Below are 26,148 nucleotides of genomic sequence, written 5' to 3' on the forward strand. Positions count from 1 at the left end.
AAGGACGACAAACACTGCGCTCAGACCGACTTTAGCCGCTAAGATACACCGCGAGCTCCCTCAACGGTCGTCACCCCCTCCGGAAGTGCGTGTGTCACGCCAGTGGCTCTAAAGCGCCCCCTAGCGATGGCGCGAGCGCTGATCCTCCCAGATTTGACAAGCGGCATTATGTTGTTGTGACAGTCGCGTTTTCTCAAACTTCTTTATTTCCTTCGGCCTCAGAGTGGCATTTCGTCGCTAAGTAGAGAGAATGTTTTTTTTTTTATTGTAGGCTTTAGATTGAAACCTCCGAGCTTTATTCTGTTTTTTAACGCTCGATAACTAACTTCCTCCGAAGCATTTAAGTAAGGAAGTAGCGAGGCTAGCTCGCTAGCTGCCCAGTTAGCTGGCGGGCTAGCACCGCTAGCTGGCTTGCTCAGTGTAAACATCTCACATGGAGGGTGTGTCCGAGTGAAGATTTTTTTAAATAAATAAGAAATCTTTCGTAGGAGAATGGGCGACGCAGCGAAATCCCAGCGTCGAGAGCAGTTAAAACGGTGGTACGGATCTTGCACGGACAAGGAGCCTGCGGTGCCGAGGAGACGCTGGCGGGGTGACGGGGATGGCGAAGCTCGGGACTGCGGACCGGTCCGGCAGCCGCTTAAGAGAAGGTGGCTCGCTTAAAAACAAACGTTGATGTTATGTATGTCAGCGGCACAAACATGTTTTAGCTGTATTACTGCGTACGCTACGACTCTTTGTAATTATTCCCAGCAAATGGGCTAACTAGCAAGCTAACCTATCTGCCTAGCTAGCTCCTAGTCAGTCAGGTAGTTAGCTAGCCAGCTAACCAAGATGACTCCTGGAGAGATTTCATTTGCTTTTCTGGTTTAATTTTTGCTTCTCTGGTTTTCTTGGACGTTAGTTGGCTGCCCAGCGTAACGTTTCACTGCCTCATAAGGTGTCTTCCCTTTTTACTGAATTCAGTAGGTCCAGTATATGAGTAAATAGCTAGTTGATTATATTTGACATGTTAGCCGCTTAATTTAGAATCTGAAATTTTGAAACAAATTTCATATATTATTTTAAAACGTCGATTTTTTTTCAAACCACATATTTTGTTACAAAGACCCAACAAGTATCCATTTGAATGATAACCCTTTTCTTCGTTGTCTACTTTCAAATGATTGAAATCACAAACTGGAATTTTGGAATTACAGCAGTTAGGCACGACGCTGCATTTGAAATGTTCAAAATACTGAAGGAAGGGGTGGGGGCTCTGCTACTCGGAAATGTTCAAGACAAGCTAAGACAAGCTCTGAATATATGATCCAGCAGCCAGGAAGATGATGAACGACACACCACTCCAAATGGTTTCGTTTTGTTTTATTGTATAGCAGCAGTTTAGTGTAAAATCACTCAGTCCATGACTGAGAATTAGACTTAGTAAAGAGTTAGGCTAGTATGCATTAAAGTTAATATCCCATAAATTTAACGTTGACATTAGCTTTGCACATCCCGACCTTGGTTTTAATTATACACATTTTATGTGTACACTGTTTTAGAAGTGCGTCTGTTCAAAACTGAAGAATTTAGAGGGGACTCCCAGAGTATCAGTAATGTTTTATTGGCAATACAATATTTCAAATTTGGTGTATCCCAGATCTACAGTCATTACAGTGTAATACACCAGAAAGAAAAGAGGATTTGGGATAGTCTAATAGAGCTAATCTTTTCCATTTGCATGTCAGAGTTCGATTCGAGAGAACGGCAGAATTCTTGGCTGTGTGTGCCAGTGGCGACACCGAGGAGGCCAAGGAGATGCTGAACGAGACGTGGGCGAAAAATAGCAAAGACGAGACTTTGACTGAGAATCTGGTCAACAGTTCCAACGCTGACGGAATCACTGCTTTGCACCAGGTGCGAAACTTATCAACATGACTAATTGGCTTCTGGCTTTCAAAGCGCTCGAGCACTCTGTGTAAAAAAAAAACAAAAAAAAAAAAACAAAAACTAAAACAAACAAAAAAAAACCCTGAATAGCATAACTTTAAATGATGTTACAACTGTCATATAATTAGAGTTTTATACTGTTATGTAGAGTATTGATTCTTTGTCACTGTGTTTGTAGGGTTTAGTTTTTCGGTTCTTTGTGCTTTAAATACTAGCAGTACGATTACTGTTTGTTAAAGGTCTGTTCAATCCATGAACAACTGCATCTAGCAAAACATGTTTATGATAATCTTCCCTGTAATTGGACAGAGCATTGTAGATTAGGCTGCTTAATACCTGCTGTGATGGTGCTTTACCAGAATCTTATCAGCAAGATAATACTTTTCAGGCAAAAAGAGCAGATGAACCAGTCATGCAATAGACCTTTTGGAGCTGATTCTCTAAGGCTGTTATTTCTATTTATAGTGTAATGTCAGCCTTGGATCAAATTCATGGTTTGGCCTCTGTGGTTTCTATCTTAGCTAATAGCACTACTTTATGGTTTCTGTAAGTTGCAGGTCAAATAGCAGCTGTAGGTATGACGGCAGTTACAAAATTGTGCTTCCTTTAATTATCTCTTGGGCCTTCTGGAGTGGCCATGCACTAGAATTCCTGATTATTCAGGTAACCTATCTTAAATTGCTCAGCAAATTAATAAGGTTAGTGATAAAGTAATACTACTTAACAGATGTTTCTCATGGTTTGGTAATTTGACTGGGGTAAGTGTTTCTGGGATTAAAGCGTGGTTCATGTCTTTGTTGGGATTTTTCGTGTTGATTAATTTCATTGCTATTATCAAAGCTTTATTAATTAAAATTACCACCAAAGTTGCTATGTGTGTTCTGTTCCAACAACAAGTTAAGGCAAGCTATTTTTCTTCTGATATTTCATCTTATAATGTATTTAATGAGTTTCCTTTAAGTGATGCATAAATTGTAATATCCTATCACTTATGGTTGCTGTGTATGCCGTGTATGAATACGGTTCTTAATCTTCACCCGCGTAATCACATCATTGCTTGTGGCTTGTTTTTGCAAACCATAAGGAAGGAATTTGTGGAGGCAAAACCTTTTTAGAACATTCCAGGTGCCTCATGGATAGCTGCGCTCAGATGTTTGAAATGTCAAGCTAAGTACGTGCGATCCACGCACAGTGCATGTTGTTCCGTGTATGGCACTGTATATTACTGTATGTAGAGACATTGGCTCGAACTCTCCTCTCTCATGTGTGAGTTCAAAATGGAAAGGAAGGGAGTAATCCTAATCTGGTGTGCATGGGGGGGGAAAAAACTAGTGTAAACTAACGTGAGCAATTTAGGAGCATGCTCCATAGACTGGGCCTTTGTGTGTTAACCGGGCATGTTAATTGGGACGTGGCCGCTAACACAGGACTGGTTTCCACTAGGCGTGTATCGATGGCAGTTTGGAGGTGGTGGCCTTCCTCCTGTCTCAGGGTGCTAACGTGAACCAGGTGGACAGTGAGGGCTGGACCCCGCTGCACGTGGCAGCATCCTGTGGAAACCTGGAGATTGCTGAGTATGCACTTCATGTAGTACACACTTTGTTTTCAGAATGTTGACATGTAATACAGAGGATGACCTAAAGGGCTGGGACTTTGCATACTCTTGTCAAGAGTATACATTAGTTTTGTGTGTGTGTAGGCCTAACATGTTAAGAGTAAGCACAAAGGAAGTAGGTTGAAGTTTCAATTGGAAATTCATGGAATTTAAAAGTAGGGTTAACCAGAGATGGTTCCACCAAGGAGCACGATGGTGGCATGCAGTTTCTCTCAGTCAGCGAAATGGGAAATTAGTCAATTTGCCTTGATATTTTGGTCAACCAGTTTCCCTGTTACACACTGTGTAACACATTTGGCTTGTACTTTTCTTTAAAGTCATGATAATCGTGAATTAACATATTTGATAGTCCAAAAATGCCTTTGTTGACTCCTCATTTATACAACTTCAATCTAAAGGTAAAAGGCTGCTTTCAGAGATCAGCAACTGGAAAAACATTACTATAACAACATATTCTAACAGCATGTCACTATAATAAAATTTGCATATCACTATAATAACATTAACATTTCCCATTTCTTGGCTTTATCAAAATTATCTCCTTTCCATCACAGAAATACAGAAGATATTGTTTCATATGAAATTTAGATTAAAAAAAACACACATCTAGCCAAAACAAGGGGGATGCTGGACTAGAGAGTAAGTCTCATGAAGGGTGATGGTACCCTCTCATGTTCCCTAGTCAGTGAGTATAAACATCACAAAGTGTTAAATAATGACAGTCATTTTTAACTGAAGACTAATGGGGGAATAGCAGAGTAAACAGTCAAATACTACACTGTCAAGAATAATTACAACATAGTGTACATCAAGTTTAATTTACATCTTCATTCTTGTTCAAGATAATGAAATAGATTCAGTGCAGTCCATACAGGGTTGTTGTCTCTGGGGAATAGCTATGGATGAGTTGTACATCAGGTCTGGACCACACCTCAATTGTAAATATGAGAAAACTGGTGAATGTGACAAGTCCTTGCTGATATGAGAGATTTAATAACAAATCTGTTTGTGCAAGTGGTTCTTGCGTGAGGCCCATTTTGTGTGCATGCATGTATGTTTAGATACTTACTAGAGCAGGGTGCATCCCTGAGTGCAGTGAACTGTGACGGTGATGTACCAGTAGACATCGCGGAAGACGAAGCCATGGAAGCAGTCCTGCATGTCTATACCCTAAAACAGGGTAAGTCTGAGAGTGAGAGTGAGTGAGAGAGAGAGTGTGTGTGAGTGAGTGAGTGAGTGAGTGACAGCAGGTATTAATCTATTATAAAAATTGAGTGTTCATTATGGTAAAGAAAAGCTGTAGCTGACTTTTAGTGCTTAAGTTATTTGCACCACCTAACTTGACTTAAACACTTTCATCAAGCTAAAGTAGAGGAAAAAATCCTAGTTATTAATACCGCAATACACGACAAAGCAATTAAGAGCACATTCTAATTTTCTTGGATTGTTACAGTGCTGAAAGATGAGCGACTGGCTTACTGTCAGTTAATCATTAATTCGCTATGTGAAACATCCAGGTGTGGACCTGGAGGTGGCTAAGCGGTTGGAGGAGGAGCTGATTATGCGTGATGCTCGTGGTTGGCTCGCGGACGGCCCACCCACTGATCTACGCCACCCCAGAACTGGGGCCACACCCCTCCACGTTGCTGCTGCCAAGGGCTACCTGGAGGCCATCAAGTGAGTGCGGCAAAAAATGAAAACAAACTAACAAACTGCTAAGACGCTTCCACTGGGTCAAGGGTCGTTGCTTCCTTGTCGTTCCTTCATCATTTGCATTCTAAGTGTGGCGGGTGTGATGTGGACAAAAGACTATTCAGCAGATATCATCTCATATATGGATATCTCACTGTTGCTACATGCCAGGAAATATGTTAAGACTCAGCAGTGACGTATGAAGTCATGTTACCTGATTAAACCTCATTAGCCTGAGTTAATCCTCATTATTCAAAGTAAAATAAATTATTCCTGAGTAAATCCCAACATTCATTAGGACCCCAACAAAACCCACATCTAGACGACTTCAGAGTGGTCTGAATGTTGATAGCACCCAGTAATCACTGATAAACATGTGATGTGCAACTATGGTCCTAAGATAATAAAATGAATACTGTCTGGCTTAGTCAGCAGCCATTATTCTGTTAGATCTACAGCTTGGGTGGGGTGTTCTTGAAATGGCTTGGCCTGCCATGTGATTGGACAGCTCTCTGATCTCTCTAAGAATAGCTGCTGTTTATTTCCTGTCTCCGGTGAGAGACTTCCTGTGGAAATGTCCCCGTTCCTCCAGCAGTTCTTCTGCTACTCTTGCTGACCCAAGATCAGTTTTCCACCACACCCCACTGCACTGCGAGCGCAGCTCATGAGCAAGGGAATTGACTTGATCTGGGATCATTGTACAGGGATGGCATAACTGCTGCCCCTTCACCCAATTCATGCTTATCTGTTATAGGCTGCTCACACACAGAGCTCTCTAAAATGCTCCATTATGTAATGGACAGCTTACTCCATAATGCATAAAACTATACCAGAATGTATTATGTGCTCCTAACACAGTAACGATGATTAAATTAATTTCTTTAAAGTTTTTTCACTTGGAAATGTGCCTTTTTTTTTCTTTCTCCTGCTTTCACAACTCTCCCTTCTCTTTTTTACTTTGTTTTTTGTTTTGTTTTTTCTCTCTCTCTCTCTCTCCCCCCGTCCCCTTCTGTGTGTGCCTCAGGTTGCTGTGTCAGTGTGGGCTGGATGTGTCTGCTAAGGACTGGGACGGCTGGACTCCGCTCCATGCCGCCGCGCACTGGTGCCAGAATGAGGCCTGCTCTCTGCTTGCCGAGCAGCTCTGTGACATGGAGGCCCACAGCAATGGGGTGAGGAGGGTGGGGACATGAAGGCTCACAGCAACGGGCAGGTGGGGAAGGAGGGAGACAGAGAGAGAGAGAGACAGAGAGAGACTAAAAGGAGGCATTCTGACAGTTAAGGGAGGTGTAGAAAAAGAGCGAAAGTGAGAGAGAGAGAAAAGGAGGAGTGACGGCTCTGTTTTTGCAACCTAGCACAATAATAATGGAATATCACACAGTGGAATTGTCTGCCAGGTAGTCGATGTGAGCTCTGCTGATGTGGGTTGAGTGGCTTTAACACAGCAACCTGTGCAAGGTACCGGCACCAGAAAGGATGTGTGTGGGTGCCATTCTGTGCTCAGCACACTTTAGCTAGACACAGTGCACCTACACACACACACACACACACACACACACACACACACACACACACACACACACACAGAGCTTGGCTTTGTGAACAGCAACCACATGAGTGAGAACTGGGACAGAGGTGTGTGAGTGTGTGCGTGCTTGCGCACAGTAACTAGTGTGCAGTAAATTTATGGTGAGATTTGTGTGTGCGCGCACACATGCACGCAAGAGCAAGAATGGACAATATTCACGTGATTACTTAATCATGTGATCATCACGTGGTCAGGTGGCAGTGGTGTCCTTCAGTTGTATTAATCAAAGTACCTAAAAGAAGAGTGTTGCTCTAGGGAAGGTGTCTAATTGTTTTATATTGGCATGAACAGAATGACTCAGACAAGAACAACTGATTCCATATCATCACTAATCCTCTAAAAGTCTTGTTACACACACACACACACACACACACACACACACACACACACACACACACACACACACACACACACACACACACACAGACTACTGCTTTGAGAGACTGAAGTCAAAAGCTTGGACCAATTCAGAGCCCTCATACCAAAAGCCCCAACACTGACTACTGACAGTTATCAGGAGTGATACTGCAGGATCACCTCCATCGACTGTCCATCATGTATTGTCCCCCTGTGACACTGGTCATGTTGTACAGCTATACAGTCAATTGATGTCTCAGTATGCAGTCAGAAAGGGCTGTCTTGAAAGTGATGCTATTTGTGCTCAGAGACATGTGCATGCTTGTAGTTTTACATTAAATGTGGCATTAAGTATTGCGTGTGTGTGTGTGTGTGTGTGTGTGTGTGTGTGTGTGTGTGTGTGTGTTTGTTTTAGGGTCAGACTCCATTTGATGTGGCTGACGAAAGTGTGAAGCCCTTGTTGGAGGAGCTGTCTAAGAGGCAAGCCAATGTGAGTCTAGACACACACATACTCTTCCAGTTAGTATCTTTATTAATCTGCCTGTTAATATTAAAGAAGTAGCAAACATTTCTATTCTAAGCAAAGAAGTCCTGTTGGTCTTTCATTATATGCAAATACAGTTAGTGACGCTTTGTGTGAGCAGTTAGTATGCTGCCTGCTGTTTGTGTTGTTTACAGTGGCGAACAGAACAGGCAACAAACGATAAACAGAACGCACAAGCATCCAGCAACGGCAACGCTGCAAATAAAAAACGCAGGTTAGAAAATGGCCTCAGACTGTGCTAGCCTGTTTTAGCATGACTTCAGAATGCAGTTGTATGCTACAGTTTTTATTTTTATTTTTTATTATACACTCTCTCTCTCTGTCTCTCGCAGGAGCTCTGTGTGTAGGATGAGCAGCCGTGAGAAGATGAGTGTACAGGATCAGTCCAAAGAGCGCGGCGTCTCTGGAGGGCTGGAGCTCAACGAAGAGAGAGAGAGCAGTCCGGGTAAAGCTCTCTCGCCCCCATCTCACCAGCAGCTCCTCAGTTCCACTTAGCTGGTGCACAAGCATGAAGGGGGCATAAACGCTTATTATGCCAAGATCCTTTGTCTTAGTTTATTATAATTTATTATGTGTTTTATGATTAGCGTTCAAGTATCTGTGATGTAGCGTCTCTTTTTAACGTAGTGCATGCCGTGTCTGGGATGGTGTACATTCGGTGTCTGTTATCGGTGTGTTCAAGGTCTGATTTCACGTGTTCGATATCTGACATTTTCTGTTCAGTTTCTGATGTAGATAGTTGTGCGTTCAGGGTCTGATTACTCCCCCCCACCTCCCCCCCCCCCCGGTCTCTGCTGCAGAGAGCTCCACAATGTCGAGTCCAGATACGGAGAGTGTCACTACCTCTACAGTAATCCCCCCTGAAAAGGTCAGATGTCACGTTCGAATAACAACACAATGCATGACATATGAAAATGTGTTTGTGTGTGTGTGTGTGTGTGTGTGTGTGTGTGTGTGTGCATGCATGTATACATACATAGACGTGTGTGTGTGTGTGTGTGTGTGTGTGTGTGTGTGTGTGTGTGTGTGTGTGTGTGTGTGTGTGTGTGTATTTAGTATGGTTTCTCAGCTTTAGTTTTGAGTTTTGACATTTTCCAACCTCCATGCCCTTATGAAGACTTTCTGATCTCCTTCCCACACACAGACCCCTGATGAGCGCGAAGCAGCGGAGAGGGAGCAGGAGCGAGAGAGTCGCACTGCCCGCGTCCCACCCACCGTGCAGAGGAGCGACTCGGGTGCTGAAAGCCCTGGTGGTACTTCTGCTGACGGCAGGAAGTAAGAGTGCCCCCTACAGCTCAGCAGCTTGCCGGTGTGACTAGCTGAACTACCACAAAATGACTGCATCTGATATAGTGTAGCAAGATGTCGTGGCTTCTATACCTAAACTGAGAACTGAGTTTACTGTTAGACCTCTTGAGCTCTGTCATACCTTTTAGACTCTCGTAATAGCAAGTGTAGGATTTTTATTGTTTAATGACTGTTGTGCTGGTTGGGGATGACCGTCAGGGTGTGCCATAGAGAATCATAGCCCCTATGCCATTTCATGCCCCCCCGCCCTCCACCCTCTCTCTCTCTCTCCTCTCTCTCCCCTACCCTCTCTCTCCCTTCACCCCACCCCAGGTTCCAGGCTCCACTGCGAGATGAGGAGTCAGAGTCTCAGAGAAAAGCTCGCTCACGTCTCCTGCGCCAGTCACGCCGCTCCACTCAGGTGAGCGCACACCTGTACTATATTATGCTACATGCACGGGTCATTCTGTATTATTTGATGGTACAAACTTTATAGTTTTTTCCGCTCTGTTCTAGAACACACGCATAGGTCTGTAACACTTTGCTGGGAACAAAGGCAACACTGTGTTAAACTAATACAATTCTGTAATGAACTAATACATAACACAGGCTTTGTATTATCAGACCTGGTGGAACCTCACCTGCATTATTTTCAGCTGCAAACTCACAACTATGCCTGAGTAGCTTTTTGTCAGGAGTTGGTGAAAACTCTCTGGTTTTGTAATATAATGTATAAAATTACAGCTCAATGGTTTTATCATGCAATTATGATTGACAGGGCGTGACCCTGACTGACCTCAAAGAGGCAGAGCGAACCATTAGCAGGACCTTAGAACCACAGCACAATCTTCAGTCCTTGAGCCCTGTCGTCACGATAACGCCAGCTGAGAGAGGTAAGCGGTTCTGTGCTCACAACCAAAACTGTAGGCGTGCACGCCTTGCATCGAAAACATGCACCAAGTAATGCAGGCTGCACAGTCACATGTTTTCCAGCACAACCCCCCCCCCCCCCCCCAAACCCCCCCTCCTCGATTCAGCTCAATCACACCGGGGAACTGATGTTTTGCAAGCCTTCACAATCCTTTCGACACAAAGCCACATGGCCCTGGATTGCAGGAGCTCGGAATTGCGTCAGAGTTCGCAGCCGCTGTTGGACATGCATCGCTTCTCTTTGTGTGGATGCAGAGACAACGCTGAACTTCACTACACTGTAGCATCTTGGCGCAGCTGAGAGTCTCGTGAAGACGTCCCCTGGTGTTGCACGCTGTGGATTGTTGCAAAATGTACAGCACGAAATCGAGTTACATCCATAAAGTGTTCAGCATTCCTGAACAGCATTGTCCTATAAACGTAGCTTTAGTAACCCACCAAAACTAATTCTTGAGTGCACAGTGTTTAAATCCTGTTGAATCCTGAGTGAAGAAGCTTCAGCCTTTCTAAGTATACCTCTGGTTAGCGTATTTAGGGTATAATCAGGGTTCCCACATATACTGGAAAACCTGGAAATTTAGAGGCTAGGTTTGCAGTCATAGAAACTCCTGGAATTTGAGAAAATTGCAAAAAAAAAATAATTCTAAAACACAAAGATTTGGACATTTTTGAGGTCCTGGAAAATTGTAAAGCTGGTTTATTAAACCACTTAGATTGCATGTTTGTGCCGATGATTAATCAATATGTGTCATGTTGATGATTTCTGAGCATTTTGTAAAACACAGCGATCAGAGTATGTTAGCGAGGGGTGTCAGGGCCGTCTACTGATGGAGGTTTCTCTGTTGTCTTTCCACTCTTCTCATGCCTTTATGAAAAGATTGCAATCCAAAGATGGACCATGCCACACACAAAACCATTACATAAAGCTCTAAAAATGATCCTCACTTCATACTGCCTCTCACATCCATCCCCCCCAAGCTTTACTCTACTCTGACTCCTCCTTAGACTTTGTCCCAACAACCAGCAGCCATGGTCTCTCTTAAGCAGCTGTCTAGCACTCTGAACATTAAAATAACTGATGCCCACAAAGCAGGAGAAGGGTAGAAGAAGATGGCAGATTGTCTTCAGGCAGCCATTTTCTCAGTCCATGTTGTAATTAAAAATAACAGTTAACAGGAATGGTGGAGGTCAAGTTAAGGTCTGGAAGACTGAGAAAATGTTTGAAGAGAAATGTTTTTCAGGATCGCTAGAATGTCGAATCAAAGCCCATATTTAACTGAGCTTTCTCAAAGCTTTCTCAAACCTTCCGGGAAGATTCAGCAGACTGGAGCGGTGGTGCACCTTCATCAGAAGAAAACCTTTCCAGGCTATCGCCACAAAATTCAACATCAGACATTGGCAAAGTGGCACCTAAACAAGCCTGATGCATTTCAGTCATGTGCACTTCTGAGGTTAAAACAGGCCACAGTTTTTGCCTGCAATAAGCAAAGTTGAGTCTGAAGAAAAATGGGTGCAGAATTTCACGAAAAGAATGGAGGTATGGAGGTGGATAATTTCAATCGTAGAGGGAAGAGTGGATTAACTTAAATGCCAACAAACTCTAAGAAAACACCACACCTTCAGTTTACCAAAAAGGTGGGAGTTGAAGAGAATGACTTAATTACTAGGATAATGATCCAAAACACACATCAGTATCCACAGTGGACTACCTCAAGACAAGCAAGCTGACGGATTTCTTCATGGCCTTCACAGCCTGAAGGCCATGAAGGAAAACTGTGGATAGACCTAAAAAACTTCTTAAAAAGCAGTTCAGGCAAGATGGCCCAAGAATCTTGCAGAACTAGATGCCTTTCACAAGGTAGAATGAGCAAATCCTCCCCCCCACTTGCCAAAGAGGGTGTTACTAAGTACTGATCATGCAGGGTAACCAAACCTTTACTTTTTTCTTTCTTTTTTTATTGAAACATTAAAAGATGAAAATATAAATGCAATCTTGTTTGCTTGGTCATGGAAAGTGCCCTGGAAAATTCCTGAAAAGTCCTGAAATATTATTTTCAATAATGTATGGGAACCGTGATAACCCTAACCCAAGTGTTCATTCTTGAGTACAGGTTTAAATCTTAAGCATCTTTGTAATTTCCTCAGTTCAGCGTTAGTGCCTGAACATATCTTGAGCTTATCACCTTATTACCTGAGTCTGGCTTGAGTACCAGAATGCTCTTCTGCAGACCAGGAACCTGGGAAGGTGTCAGGATCAGAGAGCGAGAGCAAACTGGGAGTGAGGGATCGGAGAAGAGCCAGGAGGGAGAGGCGATCCACCGGAAAAGGCACGATAGGCGAGGTGAGTTAAAACACACACACACACACACACAAATAAACACACATACACATATTATGGTGAAAGAGACCCCATTCAGAACGACATGCCCAAAGCACATCTAGAAGAACATCTCCATAATTAAACGTTTAGTAAAGTCCATTAGCTCATTTTACAATGGCAACTCCAGTAAAATGGACTGGAACACTGGTCCTGAAGTTGGAAAGAAAATGACCTCTGCTTGTTCTCCTCTCAGACTGAAGACTTGGATGTGAATGAGCCTGTACAAGCAGATGGCACTTCAAGGTTATTCACTCTCTCTTTCACATTTTCATAGTTCTGTGTCAAATCTGGAGTTTCATTTTCAGAACAGTGCTCTTTACTAATTGTCCTGGTCTGTGATATTGCCGGTCATCTCTATAGGGATCCTCAAGCAGGAGATGCCAGATTGCCATCATCACTGGATTTTAGGAAGGTACAACTGAATTGGACCTAATTTTCCTATTTTGCTAGATTGTTTACGTTTCTTCTAGAAGGGGAGGATTAAATGTAAACTTCACTCTCCCTCCCTCCCTCTCTTCCTCCTCCTCACCTGCTGTCACTCACTCACACACACACACTCTCTCCCTCTCTCTCTCTCTCTCTCTCTCTCTCTCTCTCTCTCTCTCTCTCTCTCTCTCTCTCTCGTTATATTTGGATGTGTTGAAGGAGAACACTGCTTTGAGGGAGAAGCTCCAGGAAACACAGCTGCAGCTCAGTGAGAGCAAAGTGGAGCTGGAACGACTCCGACAGGTAAGGGTGTGTGTGTAGCCTTATTAAAGTGATGATGCTAGAATGCACTATTATTCAAGGAATTCCAGCGGGTATTAACTGTAGTGTGTTTTTCTGATCATTTGTTCATTCTCTAGGAACAAATTTTCCTTCCCATCAGTTAATTTCCATGCATGGTTTTAAAATTCAGTGACCAAATGTACTACTACTTTTTCTGTTTTATGCTACAAATAATAGATTCATTGATTGTTTTTTTAGAACAACTTAAATGAGATCATGTTTAGCGAGTCTGAAGGAAAGACTAACGTATATACAGTAATCTAATCATCTAACGTCTGTCTGTCTGTCTGTCTGCACTCAGAGTCAGGAGAATGGCTGTGAGCGCCCTGCTCTACTGGAGCTGGAGAGATTTGTAAGTGTGGTTTGCTCTTTGCTGTGTTTCTAGCCCTGACCCTAGATTTCCTTCTTTTTCCGCTTTACTTGTTAGAACCAGAAACTTGCATTTGTGTGCCACTTTCTATCTCTCTTTCTTTTCTGGGGTCTAGCTCTAGCACTTACTTTCGCTCAGGGGGAGATGATTTTCCTTTCCTTCCGCTTTTTGTCAGACAAGGCGTTCCCGGGTGTCTCGTTGCACGAGGCATAAATGCATGATGTGGAAATTCTAGTGGCTGGAGCTTTGACACGGCCACCATTACGACCTTACAGTGATGGGTTGTTATTAGGGCCATGCCAGGAAGAATGCATGAGACAGAACCAGCAGAAAGATTTAGAGAAGGCTAGCTGATCTCTGTCTGCCATGCTGCCGTGCTGACCATCTGCTGTCTGATCAACTCTTTGTGTGCTGCAGGAGAAGAAGGCACTTGAGAGAAAAGCATCAGAGCTGGAGGATGAGCTCAAGGTAGAGTGTGTTTATATGGTAGCTGCTCTTAAAAAGGTGCAGTACTGCATGGCTTTCAGAACTGTAACAAATAATTACTTTCAGTTAAATTTGTTAATAAACAAATTCACTGCTCGTTAAGTCAGTCCCACCAGTCAACCTAAACCTTCCCCTTTGACTGTCTTCCTCTTGATCTATTTACCGTCTCCCTTTTGCAAAGGTTCTGATTGACCTGCGTGCCGATAACCAGCGTCTGAAAGATGAGAACGCCGCCCTCATCCGTGTCATCAGCAAGCTCTCCAGATGAGCTCTATATGTGCCGCTACCCTCCCAAACCACTAAGTGGCAGCACTGTGCCATTCTGCACATCTCTGCCCAGAGTAAACTGGAATGACGCTGTTCACTTTCTGCATGGCCATAGCACACAGAATCTTTGTGTGTGTTTGTCTGGGACTGGCCTCTCACCCTTGTGTTGCCTAAACTACTGTTTTCCAAACTAAACTGCACATAACGATAAAGCCTAAAGGAACGTGTAGACCCAGCCTAACCCACAGTTCGAGAAATTTGAGCTCCTTGTGCACAACTGTCAGGAAATTCTACTACTCCAGATCCTCAGAACCCAGTGAAGACTAGACCCAGTACAGATACAGTTCTAGAGCCCTCTGCTCTTTGCTCACGTCCAGCAGAGAACGCTAGAACTCCAATTCCTCTGAGTGTAGTTGAGTGAAGTCTTGACCAAATCACCATCGTCATTCTGGAAGCCACAACCCTTTGAGCAGAACTAGCACAAAATTCTGGGACTACAGTTTCATTGAGTCCAGTTTTGTTCAATGTAAATGTAAATTAAATACTTGAAGTGCTGCAGAATGGAGAATAATTGTAAGGCGCTTTTGTTCTGTATATTTAAAATGTAAAGAATTTTTTCATGTGCGCTGGGCTTGATATCTTTACCTTGTAGCTTTATATGAAAAAAGCCAGTACAAGGGTAACAGCTTATTTATTGTTTTTCTTTCCCCCTCTTCTTTGTACACTAGCCATGGGTAGTCACTGTAACTTGTAACAACTGCTCTGACAGTGCTCAACACTAGTGGGCACCACTGATCAGGGAAGCACGTGAATCAGGTGTTTCAGCTCTGGCCACATGACCTAAAGAAGTGCTTGTATATCTTGGACACTGCAGAGATGCAACCATGTGCCAAACGTTATTTTCCACTCTTATGTGCTCCAACATGCTTGTTAGTGGACCCACTGTAGTGAATTGTTCCCCCGCACCCCACCCACATTCTCTCAGGACAAGCCCAGATCTACACTGTATTTGAGCAGACTGCTACTGTGTTGGACCAAACAGGCCTTTGCATTATTGCTGTTTCTCATTTAACAAGTATTTATGAGTGTAAGTGATGTATTATGAGGCCTGTGTCCTGTACCAATGGTGGTATGGTCTTTATTTTTCTCTCCAAGAGGAACAGGAATGTTTATACTGTGAGTCCTGGTCTCTCAGAGGAGCAGGCGCTTTATAAGGTGAAAGCCTTGGAAAGTTTACCACCATTTTTTATTGCTTTTGTTCTTAGGTTTTTTTTTAAGCCAATGCATGCCAAAATTGTATTTTGACAAAATATGTGCCTTTCTACATATCTATTTTAATATATCTATGTTGCTTGGTTGAAAAATACTGGGCTAGTTCAGTAGTACTATAACAGACTCCTAACGCTTCACTGTCATCAGAAACACGTCTGGCTCCACCATCATTCGGTACAAGGGCCTTTTGAAATGACCAATAAACTGCAAACAGTTCAGTACCATGAGCCTGCCAGTCTTAGTCCACCTTACTTGTCTTTGATGTTTTACATTTGACAATTCATATCATCCAGGTGATTTTAAATTAGATGACTACTGGAATAATACCCAGATTGCAGCATGGGGGAAGGGGGCATCTACTGTCAGTTGGGAAATGGCAGGCTATTTGTTAATGCTTGTATTGAATACTCCATGCTAACGATATTTGTGGTTTACAGATGTTGCTTGCTGTAGCCAACTGCATAAAATAATATACATATCCGGCCTTAATTGAGTGTATTTCATGACTGAGCATCATTGCTTCAAAGTTTAATGAATCTTTTATTTACATTTTGTCTCCACTGTGGCAGGCTAGTTAGTACTTGCCTTTCGCCTTGGAAAAATATCATTTATTTATATATAAAATGAATGAGAGCTGAGAGAGGTAAGCAGTTCTATGCTCACAACCAAAACTGTAGGCCTGCACGCCTTGCATCTAAAACATGCACCAAGTAGTGCAGGCTGCACAGTCACGTGTTTTCCAGCACAAGCCCCCCCTCCCCCACTCGATTCAGCTCAATAATTCAAGCTCTTAGTGACTTACGCATAAAGTCAAGTATCATGGGGCACCGGGGAGCTGATGTTTTGCAAGCCTTCACAATCCTTTCGACACAAAGCCACATGGCCCTGGATTGCAGGAGCTCGGAATTGTGTCAGAGTTCGCAGCCGCTGTTGGACATGCATCGCTTCTCTTTGTGTGGATGCAGAGACAACGCTGAACTTCACTACACTGTAGCATCTTGGCGCAGCTGAAGAGAGACTCGTGAAGACGTCCCCTGGTGTTGCACGCTGTGGCTTGTTGCAAAATGTACAGCACGAAATCGAAAAACGGTCCTGCTATAGGGCTCCCCCCCAACCTTGTCTTACCTTTGGATGAAAAAGTGTAAAGAGCTACATCCATAAAGTGTTCAGCATTCCTGAACAGCATTGTCCTATAAACGTAGCTTTATTAACCCACCAAAACTAATTCTTGAGTGCACAGTGTTTAAATCCTGTTTAATCCTGAGTGAAGAAGCTTCAGCCTTTCTAAGTATACCTCTGGTTAGCATATTTAGGGTATAATCAGGGTTCCCACATATACTGGAAAACGTGGAAATTTAGAGGCTAGGTTTGCAGTCATAGAAACTCCTGGAATTTGAGAAAATTGCAAAAAAAAAAAAATTCTAAAACACAAAGATTTGGACATTTTTGAGGTCCTGGAAAATTGTAAAGCTGGTTTATTAAACCACTTAGATTGCATGTTTGTGCCGATGATTAATCAATATGTGTCATGTTGATGATTTCTGAGCATTTTGTAAAACACGGCGTCAGGGCCGTCTACTGATGGAGGTTTCTCTGTTGTCTTTCCACTCTTCTCATGCCTTTATGAAAAGATGGCAATCCAAAGATGGACCATGCCACACACAAAACCATTACATAAAGCTCTAAAAATGATCCTCACTTCATACTGCCTCTCACATCCATCCCCCCCAAGCTCTACTCTACTCTGACTCCTCCTTAGACTTTGTCCCAACAACCAGCAGCCATGGTCTCTCTTAAGCAGCTGTCTAGCACTCTGAACATTAAAATAACTGATGCCCACAAAGCAGGAGAAGGGTAGAAAAAGATGGCAGATTGTCTTCAGGCAGTCATTTCCTCAGTCCATGTTGTAATTAAAAATAACAGTTAACAGGACTGGTGGAGGTCAAGTTGAGGTCTGGAAGACTGAGAAAATGTTTGAAGAGAAATGTTTTTCAGGATCGTTAGAATGTCGAATCAAAACCCATATTTAACTGAGCTTTCTCAAAGCTTTCTCAAACCTTCCGGGAAGATTCAGCAAACTGGAGCGGTGGTGCACCTTCATCAGAAGAAAACCTTTCCAGGCTATCGGCACAAAATTCAACATCAGACATTGGCAAAATGGCACCTAAACAAGCCTGATGGATTTCAGTCATGTGCACTTCTGAGGTTAAAACAGGCCACAGTTTTTGCCTGCAATGAACAAAGTTGAGTCTGAAGAAAAAAGGGTGCAGAATTTCACGAAAAGAACAGAGGTATGGAGGTGGATCATTTCAATCATAGAGGGAAGAGTGGATTAATTTAAATGCCAACAAACTCTAAGAACACCACACCTTCAGTTTACCAAAAAAAAGTGGGAGTTGAAGAGAATGACTTCATTAATAGGAAAATGATCCAAAACACACGTCAGTATCCACAGTGGACTACCTCAAGACAAGCAAGCTGACGGATTTCTTCGTGGCCTTCACAGCCCTACTGAAACAAAATGGGAAAACTGTGGCTAGAGCTAAAAAACTTCTTAAAAAGCAGTTCAGGCAAGACGGCCCCAGAATCTTGCAGAAGTAGGTGCCTTTCACAACGTAGAATGAGCAAATCCCCCCCATCCCCAGGGACTGAGGGATCCAGAGATTCATTGACACTTGCCAAAGAGGGTGTTACTAAGTACTGATCACGCAGGGTAACCAAACCTTTACTTTTTTCTTTCTTTTTTTAATTGAAACTTTATAAGATGAAAATATAAATGTAATCTTGCTTGCTTGGTCATGGAAAGTGCCCTGGAAAATTCCTGAAAAGTCCTGAAATATTATTTTCTAAAATGTATGGGAACCCCGATATCCCTAACCCTAGGGTTCATTCTTGAGTACAGGTTTAAATCTTAAGCATCTTTGTAATTTCCTAAGTGCAGCGTTAGTGCCTGAACATATCTTGAGCTTATCACCTTATTACCTGAGTCTGGCTGGAGTACCAGAATGCTCTTCTGCACACCAGGAACGTGGGAAGGTGTCAGGATCAGAGATCGAGAGCAAACTGGGAGTGAGGGATCGGAGAAGAGCCAGGGGAAGAGGCGATCCACTGGAATAGGCACGATAGGCGAGGTGAATTAAAACACACATACACACACATAAACATATTATGGTGAAAGAGACCCCATTCAGAACGACATGCCCAAAGCACATCTAGAAGAACATCTCCAGAATCAAACCTGTAGTAAAGTCCATTAGCCCATTTTACAATGGCACCTCCAGTAAATGGACTGGAACACTGGTCCTAAAGTTGGAATGAAAATGATCTCTGCTTGTTCTCCTCTCAGACTGAAGACTTGGATGTGAATGAACCTGCACAAGCAGATGGCACTTCAAGGTTATTCACTCTCTCTTTCACATTTTCATAGTTCTGTGTCAAATCTGGAGTTTCATTTTCAGAACAGTGCTCTTTACTAATTGTCCTGGTCTGTGATATTGCCAGTCATCTCTATAGGGATCCTCAAGCAGGAGATGCCAGATTGCCATCATGACTGGACTTTAGGAAGGTACAACTGAATTGGACCTAATTTTCCTATTTTGCTAGATTGTTTAACTATCTTCTAGAAGGGTAGGATTAAATGTAAACTTCTCTCTCCCTCCCTCTCTTCCTCCTCCTCACCTGCTGTCACTCACTCTCTCACACACACACACACACACACACACACACACACACACATACACACACACACACACACACACACACACACACACACACACACACACACACACACACACACACTCTCTCTCTCTCTCTCTCTCTAGTTATATTTGGATGTGTTGAAGGAGAACACTGCTTTGAGGGAGAAGCTCCAGGAAACACAGCTGCAGCTCAGTGAGAGCAAAGTGGAGCTGGAACGACTCCGACAGGTAAGGGTGTGTGTGTAGCCTTATTAAAGTGATGATGCTAGAATGCACTATTATTCAAGGAATTCCAGCGGGTATTAACTGTAGTGTGTTTTTCTGATCATTTGTTCATTCTCTGGGAACAAATTTTCCTTCCCATCAGTTCATTTCCATGCATGGTTTTAATATTCAGTGACCAAATGTACTACTACTTTTTGTGTTTTATGCTACAAATAATAGATTCATTGATTGTTTTTTTAGAACAACTTAAATGAGATCATGTTTAGCGAGTCTGAAGGAAAGACTAACGTATATACAGTAATCTAATCATCTAACGTCTGTCTGTCTGTCTGTCTGTCTGTCTGCACTCAGAGTCAGGAGAATGGCTGTGAGCGCCCTGCTCTACTGGAGCTGGAGAGATTTGTAAGTGTGGTTTGCTCTTTGCTGTGTTTCTAGCCCTGACCCTAGATTTCCTTCTTTTTCCGCTTTACTTGTTAGAACCAGAAACTTGCATTTGTGTGCCACTTTCTATCTCTCTTTCTTTTCTGGGGTCTAGCTCTAGCACTTACTTTCGCTCAGGGGGAGATGATTTTCCTTTCCTTCCGCTTTTTGTCAGACAAGGCGTTCCCGGGTCTCTCGTTGCACGAGGCATAAATGCATGATGTGGAAATTCTAGTGGCTGGAGCTGTGACACGGCCACCATTACGACCTTACAGTGATGGGTTGTTATTAGGGCCATGCCAGGAAGAATGCATGAGACAGAACCAGCAGAAAGATTTAGAGAAGGCTAGCTGATCTCTGTCTGCCATGCTGCCGTGCTGACCATCTGCTGTCTGATCAACTCTTTGTGTGCTGCAGGAGAAGAAGGCACTTGAGAGAAAAGCATCAGAGCTGGAGGATGAGCTCAAGGTAGAGTGTGTTTATATGGTAGCTACTCTTAAACCGTGCAATACTGCATGGCTTTCAGAACTGTAACAAATAATTACTTTCAGTTAAATTTGTTAATAAACAAATTCACTGCTCGTTAAGTCAGTCCCACCAATCAAACTAAACCTTCCCCTTTGACTGTCTTCCTCTTGATCTATTTACCGTCTCCCTTTTGCAAAGGTTCTGATTGACCTGCGTGCCGATAACCAGCGTCTGAAAGATGAGAACGCCTCCCTCATCCGCGTCATCAGCAAGATCTCCAGATGAGCTCTATATGTGCCGCTACCCTCCCAAACCACTAAGTGGCAGCACTGTGCCATTCTGCACATCTCTGCCCAGAGTAAACTGGAACGACGCTGTTCACTTTCTGCATGGCCATAGCACATAGAATCTTTGTGTGTGTTTGTCTGGGACTGGCCTCTCACCCTTGTGTTGCCTAAACTACTGTTTTCCAAACTAAAATGCACATAACGATAAAGCCTAAAGGAACGTGTAGACCCAGCCTAACCCACAGTTCGAGAAATTTGAGCTCCTTGTGCACAACTGTCAGGAGATTCTACTACTCCAGATCCTCAGAACCCAGTGAAGACTAGACCCAGTACAGATACAGTTCTAGAGCCCTCTGCTCTTTGTTCACGTCCAGCAGAGAACGCTAGAACTCCAATTCCTCTGAGTGTAGTTGAGTGAAGTCTTGACCAAATCACCCTTGTCGTTCTGGAAGCCACAACCCTTTGAGCAGAACTAGCACAAAATTCTGGGACTACAGTTTCATCGAGTCTGGTTTTGTTCAATGTAAATGCAAATTAAATACTTGAAGTGCTGCAGAATGGAGAATAATTGTAAGCCGCTTTTGTTCTGTATATTTAAAATGTAAGGAATTCTTTCATGTGCGCTGTGCTTGATATCTTTACCTTGTAGCTTTATATGAAAAAAGCCAGTACATGGGTAACAGCTTATTTATTGTTTTTCTTTCCCCCTCTTCTTTGTACGCTAGCCATGGGTAGTCACTGTAACTTGTAACAACTGCTCTGATAGTGCTCAACACTAGTGGGCACCACTGATCAGGGAAGCACGTGAATCAGGTGTTTCAGCTCTGGCCACATGACCTAAAGAAGTGCTTGTATATCTTGGACACTGCAGAGATGCAACCATGTGCCAAACGTTATTTTCCACTCTTATGTGCTCCAACATGCTTGTTAGTGGACCCACTGTAGTGAATTGTTCCCCCGCACCCCACCCACATTCTCTCAAATACTGGGCTAGTTCAGTAGTACTATAACAGACTCCTATCGCTTCACTGTCATCAGAAACACGTCTAGCTCCACCATGTAAAGGAAATACTATGTGCTTCAATGTGCTTCAGTGATTCACATACATTCAGCAGTATCCTGTTCCCTTGGAAAAATGTTTATGTAAGCAAAGAACTTTAAGGGAGTGAGACAATAGATCAGATAAGCAGGAAAATGTCTCTCGTTTTATTGCCTGCAATTGCTTTATTGCTTGCAATTGTTTTATTGCCTGCAATTAAGAGATGACACTCAAGCAGATTGTTACCAGCCGGCCTGAAAGAGATAAGCAACGCTTAAAGCTGATTGGTGTATGAGCCATAGCAACAAGAGGCAGGAAGTCCGTGATTGGTCAAGGCATACAGTTAGAATTGTATATCAAGCAATGCTCTGTATGACTCGGGGCTTCTCTTGGTAGTGAGCCCAACACTCTGTGGAATCTTTCTTTTCTATTAAAACCTTTTTTGCTTATTATCCACATCTGACTCCCCGCTTCATTGAATTTCCACCACAACCATCATTCGTTAAAAGGGCCTTTTGAAATGACCAATAAACTGCAAACAGTTCAGTATCATGAGCCTGCCAGTCTTAGTCCACCTCATATATATATATATATATATATATATATATATATATATATATATATATATATATATATATAATTGACATTTTTCCAAGGCGAAAGGCAAGTACTAACTAGCCTGCCACAGTGCTATAATAAACTAGCTAAATTGCCGCAGTAAGTTGGGGATCTGTATAAATCCACGTTATTCTGACGAGAAAGTAAATCGCATGGTTCACGTGTGTTTTCTGTACATTAGCTAAAGTTTCCCGGTGTCTTTCATAAGTGTCTTTCATAAGCCCTTCTCTACTGAAGATGGAGAGATTTGTAAGTGTGGTTTTCTCTTTGCTGTGTTTCTAACCCTGACACTAGATTTCCTTCTTTGTCTGCTTTACTTGTTAGAACCAGAAACTTGCATTTGTGTGCCACTTTCTATCTCTTTTTATTTTCTGGGGTCTAGTTTTAGCACGTACTTTCGCTCAGGGGGAGATGATTTTCCTTTCCTTAAACTTTTTGTCAGACAAGGCGTTCCCGCGTGTCTCGTTGCACGAGGCATAAATGCATGATGTGGAAATTCCACTGGCCTGAGCTTTGACACCACCACCATTATGACCTTACAGTGATGGGTTGTTATTAGGGCCATGCCAGGCTGAATGCATGAGACAGAACCAGCAGAAAGATTTAGAGAAGGCTAGCTGATCTCTGTCTGCCATGCTGCCGTGCTGACCATCTGCTGTCTGATCAACTCTTTGTTTGCTGCAGGAGAAGAAGGCACTTGAGAGAAAAGCATCAGAGCTGGAGGATGAGCTCAAGGTAGAGTGTGTTTATATGGTAGCTGCTCTTAAAAAGGTGCAGTACTGCATGGCTTTCAGAACTGTAACAAATAATTACTTTCAGTTAAATTTTTTAATAAACAAATTCCCTGCTCGTTAAGTCAGTCCCACCAATCAAACTAAACCTTCCCCTTTGACTGTCTTCCTCTTGTTCTATTTACCGTCTCCCTTTTGCAAAGGTTCTGATTGACCTGCGTGCCGATAACCAGCGTCTGAAAGATGAGAACGCCTCCCTCATCCGCGTCATCAGCAAGATCTCCAGATGAGCCCTATATGTGCCGCTACCCTCCCAAACCACTAAGTGGCGGCACTGTACCATTCTGCACATCTCTGCCCAGAGTAAACTGGAATGACGCTGTTCACTTTCTGCATGGCCATAGCACACAGAATCTTTGTGTGTGTTTGTCTGGGACTGGCCTCTCACCCTTGTGTTGCCTAAACTACTGTTTTCCAAACTAAAATGCACATAACGATAAAGCCTAAAGGAACGTGTAGACCCAGCCTAACCCACAGTTCGAGAAATTTGAGCTCCTTGTGCACAACTGTCAGGAGATTCTACTACTCCAGATCCTCAGAACCCAGTGAAGACTAGACCCAGTACAGATACAGTTCTAGAGCCCTCTGCTCTTTGCTCACGTCCAGCAGAGAACGCTAGAACTCCAATTCCTCTGAGTGTAGTTGAGTGAAGTCTTGACCAAATCACCCTTGTCGTTCTGGAAGCCACAACCCTTTGAGCAGAACTAGCACAAAATTCTGGGACTACAGTTTCATCGAGTCTGGTTTTGTTCAATGTAAATGCAAATTAAATACTTGAAGTGCTGCAGAATGGAGAATAATTGTAAGCCGCTTTTGTTCTGTATATTTAAAATGTAAGGAATTCTTTCATGTGCGCTGTGCTTGATATCTTTTCCTTGTAGCTTTATATGAAAAAGCCAGTACAAGGGTAACAGCTTATTTATTGTTTTTCTTTCCCCCTCTTCTTTGTACACTAGCCATGGGTAGTCACTGTAACTTGTAACAACTGCTCTGACAGTGCTCAACACTAGTGGGCACCACTGATCAGGGAAGCACGTGAATCAGGTGTTTCAGCTCTGGCCATATGACCTAAAGAAGTGCTTGTATATCTTGGACACTGCAGAGATGCAACCATGTGCCAAACGTTATTTTCCACTCTTATGTGCTCCAACATGTTTGTTAGTGGACCCACTGTAGTGAATTGTTTCCCCGCACCCCACCCACATTCTCTCAGGACAAGCCCAGATCTACACTGTATTTGAGCAGACTGCTGCTGTGTTGGACCAAACAGGCCCTTGCATTATTGCTGTTTCTCATTTAACAAGTATTTATGAGTGTAAGTGATGTATTATGAGGCCTGTGTCCTGTACCAAAGGTGGTATGGTCTTTATTTTTCTCTCCAAGAGGAACAGGAATGTTTATACTGTGAGTCCTGGTCTCTCAGAGGAGCAGGCGCTTTATAAGGTGAAAGCCTTGGAAAGTTTACCACCATTTTTTATTGCTTTTGTTCTTAGTTTTTTTTTTAAGCCAATGCATGCCAAAATTGTATTCTGACAAAATATGTGCCTTTCTACATATCTATTTATTATGTCTATGTTCCTTGGTTGAAAAATACTGGGCTAGTTCAGTAGTACTATAACAGACTCCTAACACTTCACTGTCATCAGAAACACGTCTGGCTCCACCATCATTCGGTACAAGGGCCATTTGAAATGATCAATAAACTGCAAACAGTTCAGTACCATGAGCCTGCCAGTCTTAGTCCACCTTACTTGTCTTTGATGGTTTACATTTGAAGATTCATATCATCCAGGTGATTTTAAATTAGATGACTACTGGAATAATACCCAGATTGCAGCATGGGGAAAGGGGGCATCTACTTTCATTTGGGAAATGGCAGGCTATTTGTTCATGCTTGTACTGAATACTCCATGCTAACGATAATTGTGGTTTACATATGTTGCTTGCTGTAGCCAACTGCATAAAATAATATACATATCTGGCCTTAATTGAGTGTAATTCATGACTGAGCATCATTGCTTCAAAGTTTAATCAATCTTTTATTTACATTTTGTCTCCACTGTGGCAGTCTAGTTAGTACTTGCCTTTCGCCTTGGAAAAATATCATTTATTTATATATAAAATGAATGAGAGCTGAGAGAGGTAAGCAGTTCTATGCTCACAACCAAAACTGTAGGCCTGCACGCCTTGCATCTAAAACATGCACCAAGTAGTGCAGGCTGCACAGTCACGTGTTTTCCAGCACAAGCCCCCCCTCCCCCACTCTCGATTCAGCTCAATAATTCAAGCTCTTAGTGACTTACGCATAAAGTCAAGTATCATGGAGCACCGGGGAACTGATGTTTTGCAAGCCTTCACAATCCTTTCGACACAAAGCCACATGGCCCTGGATTGCAGGAGCTCGGAATTGTGTCAGAGTTCGCAGCCGCTGTTGGACATGCATCGCTTCTCTTTGTGTGGATGCAGAGACAACGCTGAACTTCACTACACTGTAGCATCTTGGCGCAGCTGAAGAGAGACTCGTGAAGACGTCCCCTGGTGTTGCACGCTGTGGCTTGTTGCAAAATGTACAGCACGAAATCGAAAAACGGTCCTGCTATAGGGCTCCCCCCCAACCTTGTCTTACCTTTGGATGAAAAAGTGTAAAGAGCTACATCCATAAAGTGTTCAGCATTCCTGAACAGCATTGTCCTATAAACGTAGCTTTATTAACCCACCAAAACTAATTCTTGAGTGCACAGTGTTTAAATCCTGTTTAATCCTGAGTGAAGAAGCTTCAGCCTTTCTAAGTATACCTCTGGTTAGCATATTTAGGGTATAATCAGGGTTCCCACATATACTGGAAAACGTGGAAATTTAGAGGCTAGGTTTGCAGTCATAGAAACTCCTGGAATTTGAGAAAATTGCAAAAAAAAAAAAAATTCTAAAACACAAAGATTTGGACATTTTTGAGGTCCTGGAAAATTGTAAAGCTGGTTTATTAAACCACTTAGATTGCATGTTTGTGCCGATGATTAATCAATATGTGTCATGTTGATGATTTCTGAGCATTTTGTAAAACACGGCGTCAGGGCCGTCTACTGATGGAGGTTTCTCTGTTGTCTTTCCACTCTTCTC

General features: G+C 42.9%; 1 protein-coding gene and 1 long non-coding RNA gene across 4 annotated transcripts; both read left to right on the plus strand.

The window, feature by feature from the left end:
- The first annotated feature begins 109 nt into the window (after positions 1–109).
- ppp1r12c (protein phosphatase 1, regulatory subunit 12C) lies at positions 110–21,718 on the plus strand. 3 transcript variants are annotated; one of them, XM_035526122.1, is made up of 21 exons: positions 110–344; positions 489–650; positions 1,731–1,899; positions 3,376–3,506; positions 4,609–4,727; positions 5,065–5,224; positions 6,264–6,408; positions 7,597–7,671; positions 7,860–7,939; positions 8,058–8,170; positions 8,526–8,593; positions 8,870–9,000; positions 9,346–9,433; positions 9,791–9,905; positions 12,171–12,283; positions 12,516–12,565; positions 12,683–12,733; positions 12,946–13,051; positions 13,392–13,442; positions 13,878–13,928; positions 14,128–15,712. In XM_035526122.1, the coding sequence occupies exons 2-21, from the start codon at positions 493–495 to the stop codon at positions 14,212–14,214; spliced, it is 2,061 nt and encodes a 686-aa protein (XP_035382015.1). In that variant the 5' UTR covers positions 110–344; positions 489–492; the 3' UTR covers positions 14,215–15,712. The 3 variants fall into 3 exon arrangements, with proteins under 3 accessions (XP_035382015.1, XP_035381932.1, XP_035381972.1); XM_035526039.1 differs by lacking the exons at positions 12,946–13,051; positions 13,392–13,442; positions 13,878–13,928; positions 14,128–15,712 and adding exons at positions 19,307–19,411; positions 19,760–19,810; positions 20,246–20,296; positions 20,495–21,718 and having other exon boundaries at positions 110–650; positions 12,683–12,734; XM_035526079.1 differs by having other exon boundaries at positions 110–650; positions 12,683–12,734; positions 12,947–13,051.
- Positions 21,719–22,463: 745 nt separating this feature from the next.
- On the plus strand, positions 22,464–23,262 carry LOC118241387. Its single transcript, XR_004776073.1, has 3 exons — positions 22,464–22,489; positions 22,925–22,975; positions 23,175–23,262. It is a non-coding gene; the product is annotated as an uncharacterized LOC118241387 (long non-coding RNA).
- The last annotated feature ends 2,886 nt before the right edge of the window (positions 23,263–26,148 follow it).

The sequence above is a fragment of the Electrophorus electricus genome, chromosome 1 (genome assembly GCF_013358815.1).
Source record: "Electrophorus electricus isolate fEleEle1 chromosome 1, fEleEle1.pri, whole genome shotgun sequence".
Lineage (NCBI taxonomy): Eukaryota > Metazoa > Chordata > Actinopteri > Gymnotiformes > Gymnotidae > Electrophorus > Electrophorus electricus.

Coding starts and splice junctions, on each gene's coding strand:
- ppp1r12c (XM_035526039.1), top strand. CDS start 493: ATGGGCGACGCAGCGAAATCCCAGCGTCGAGAGCAGTTAAAACGGTGG. Junction 7,940..8,057: donor GCTGCAAATAAAAAACGCAG/GTTAGAAAATGG, acceptor TGTCTCTCGCAG/GAGCTCTGTGTGTAGGATGA. Junction 19,811..20,245: donor TACTGGAGCTGGAGAGATTT/GTAAGTGTGGTT, acceptor TGTGTGCTGCAG/GAGAAGAAGGCACTTGAGAG.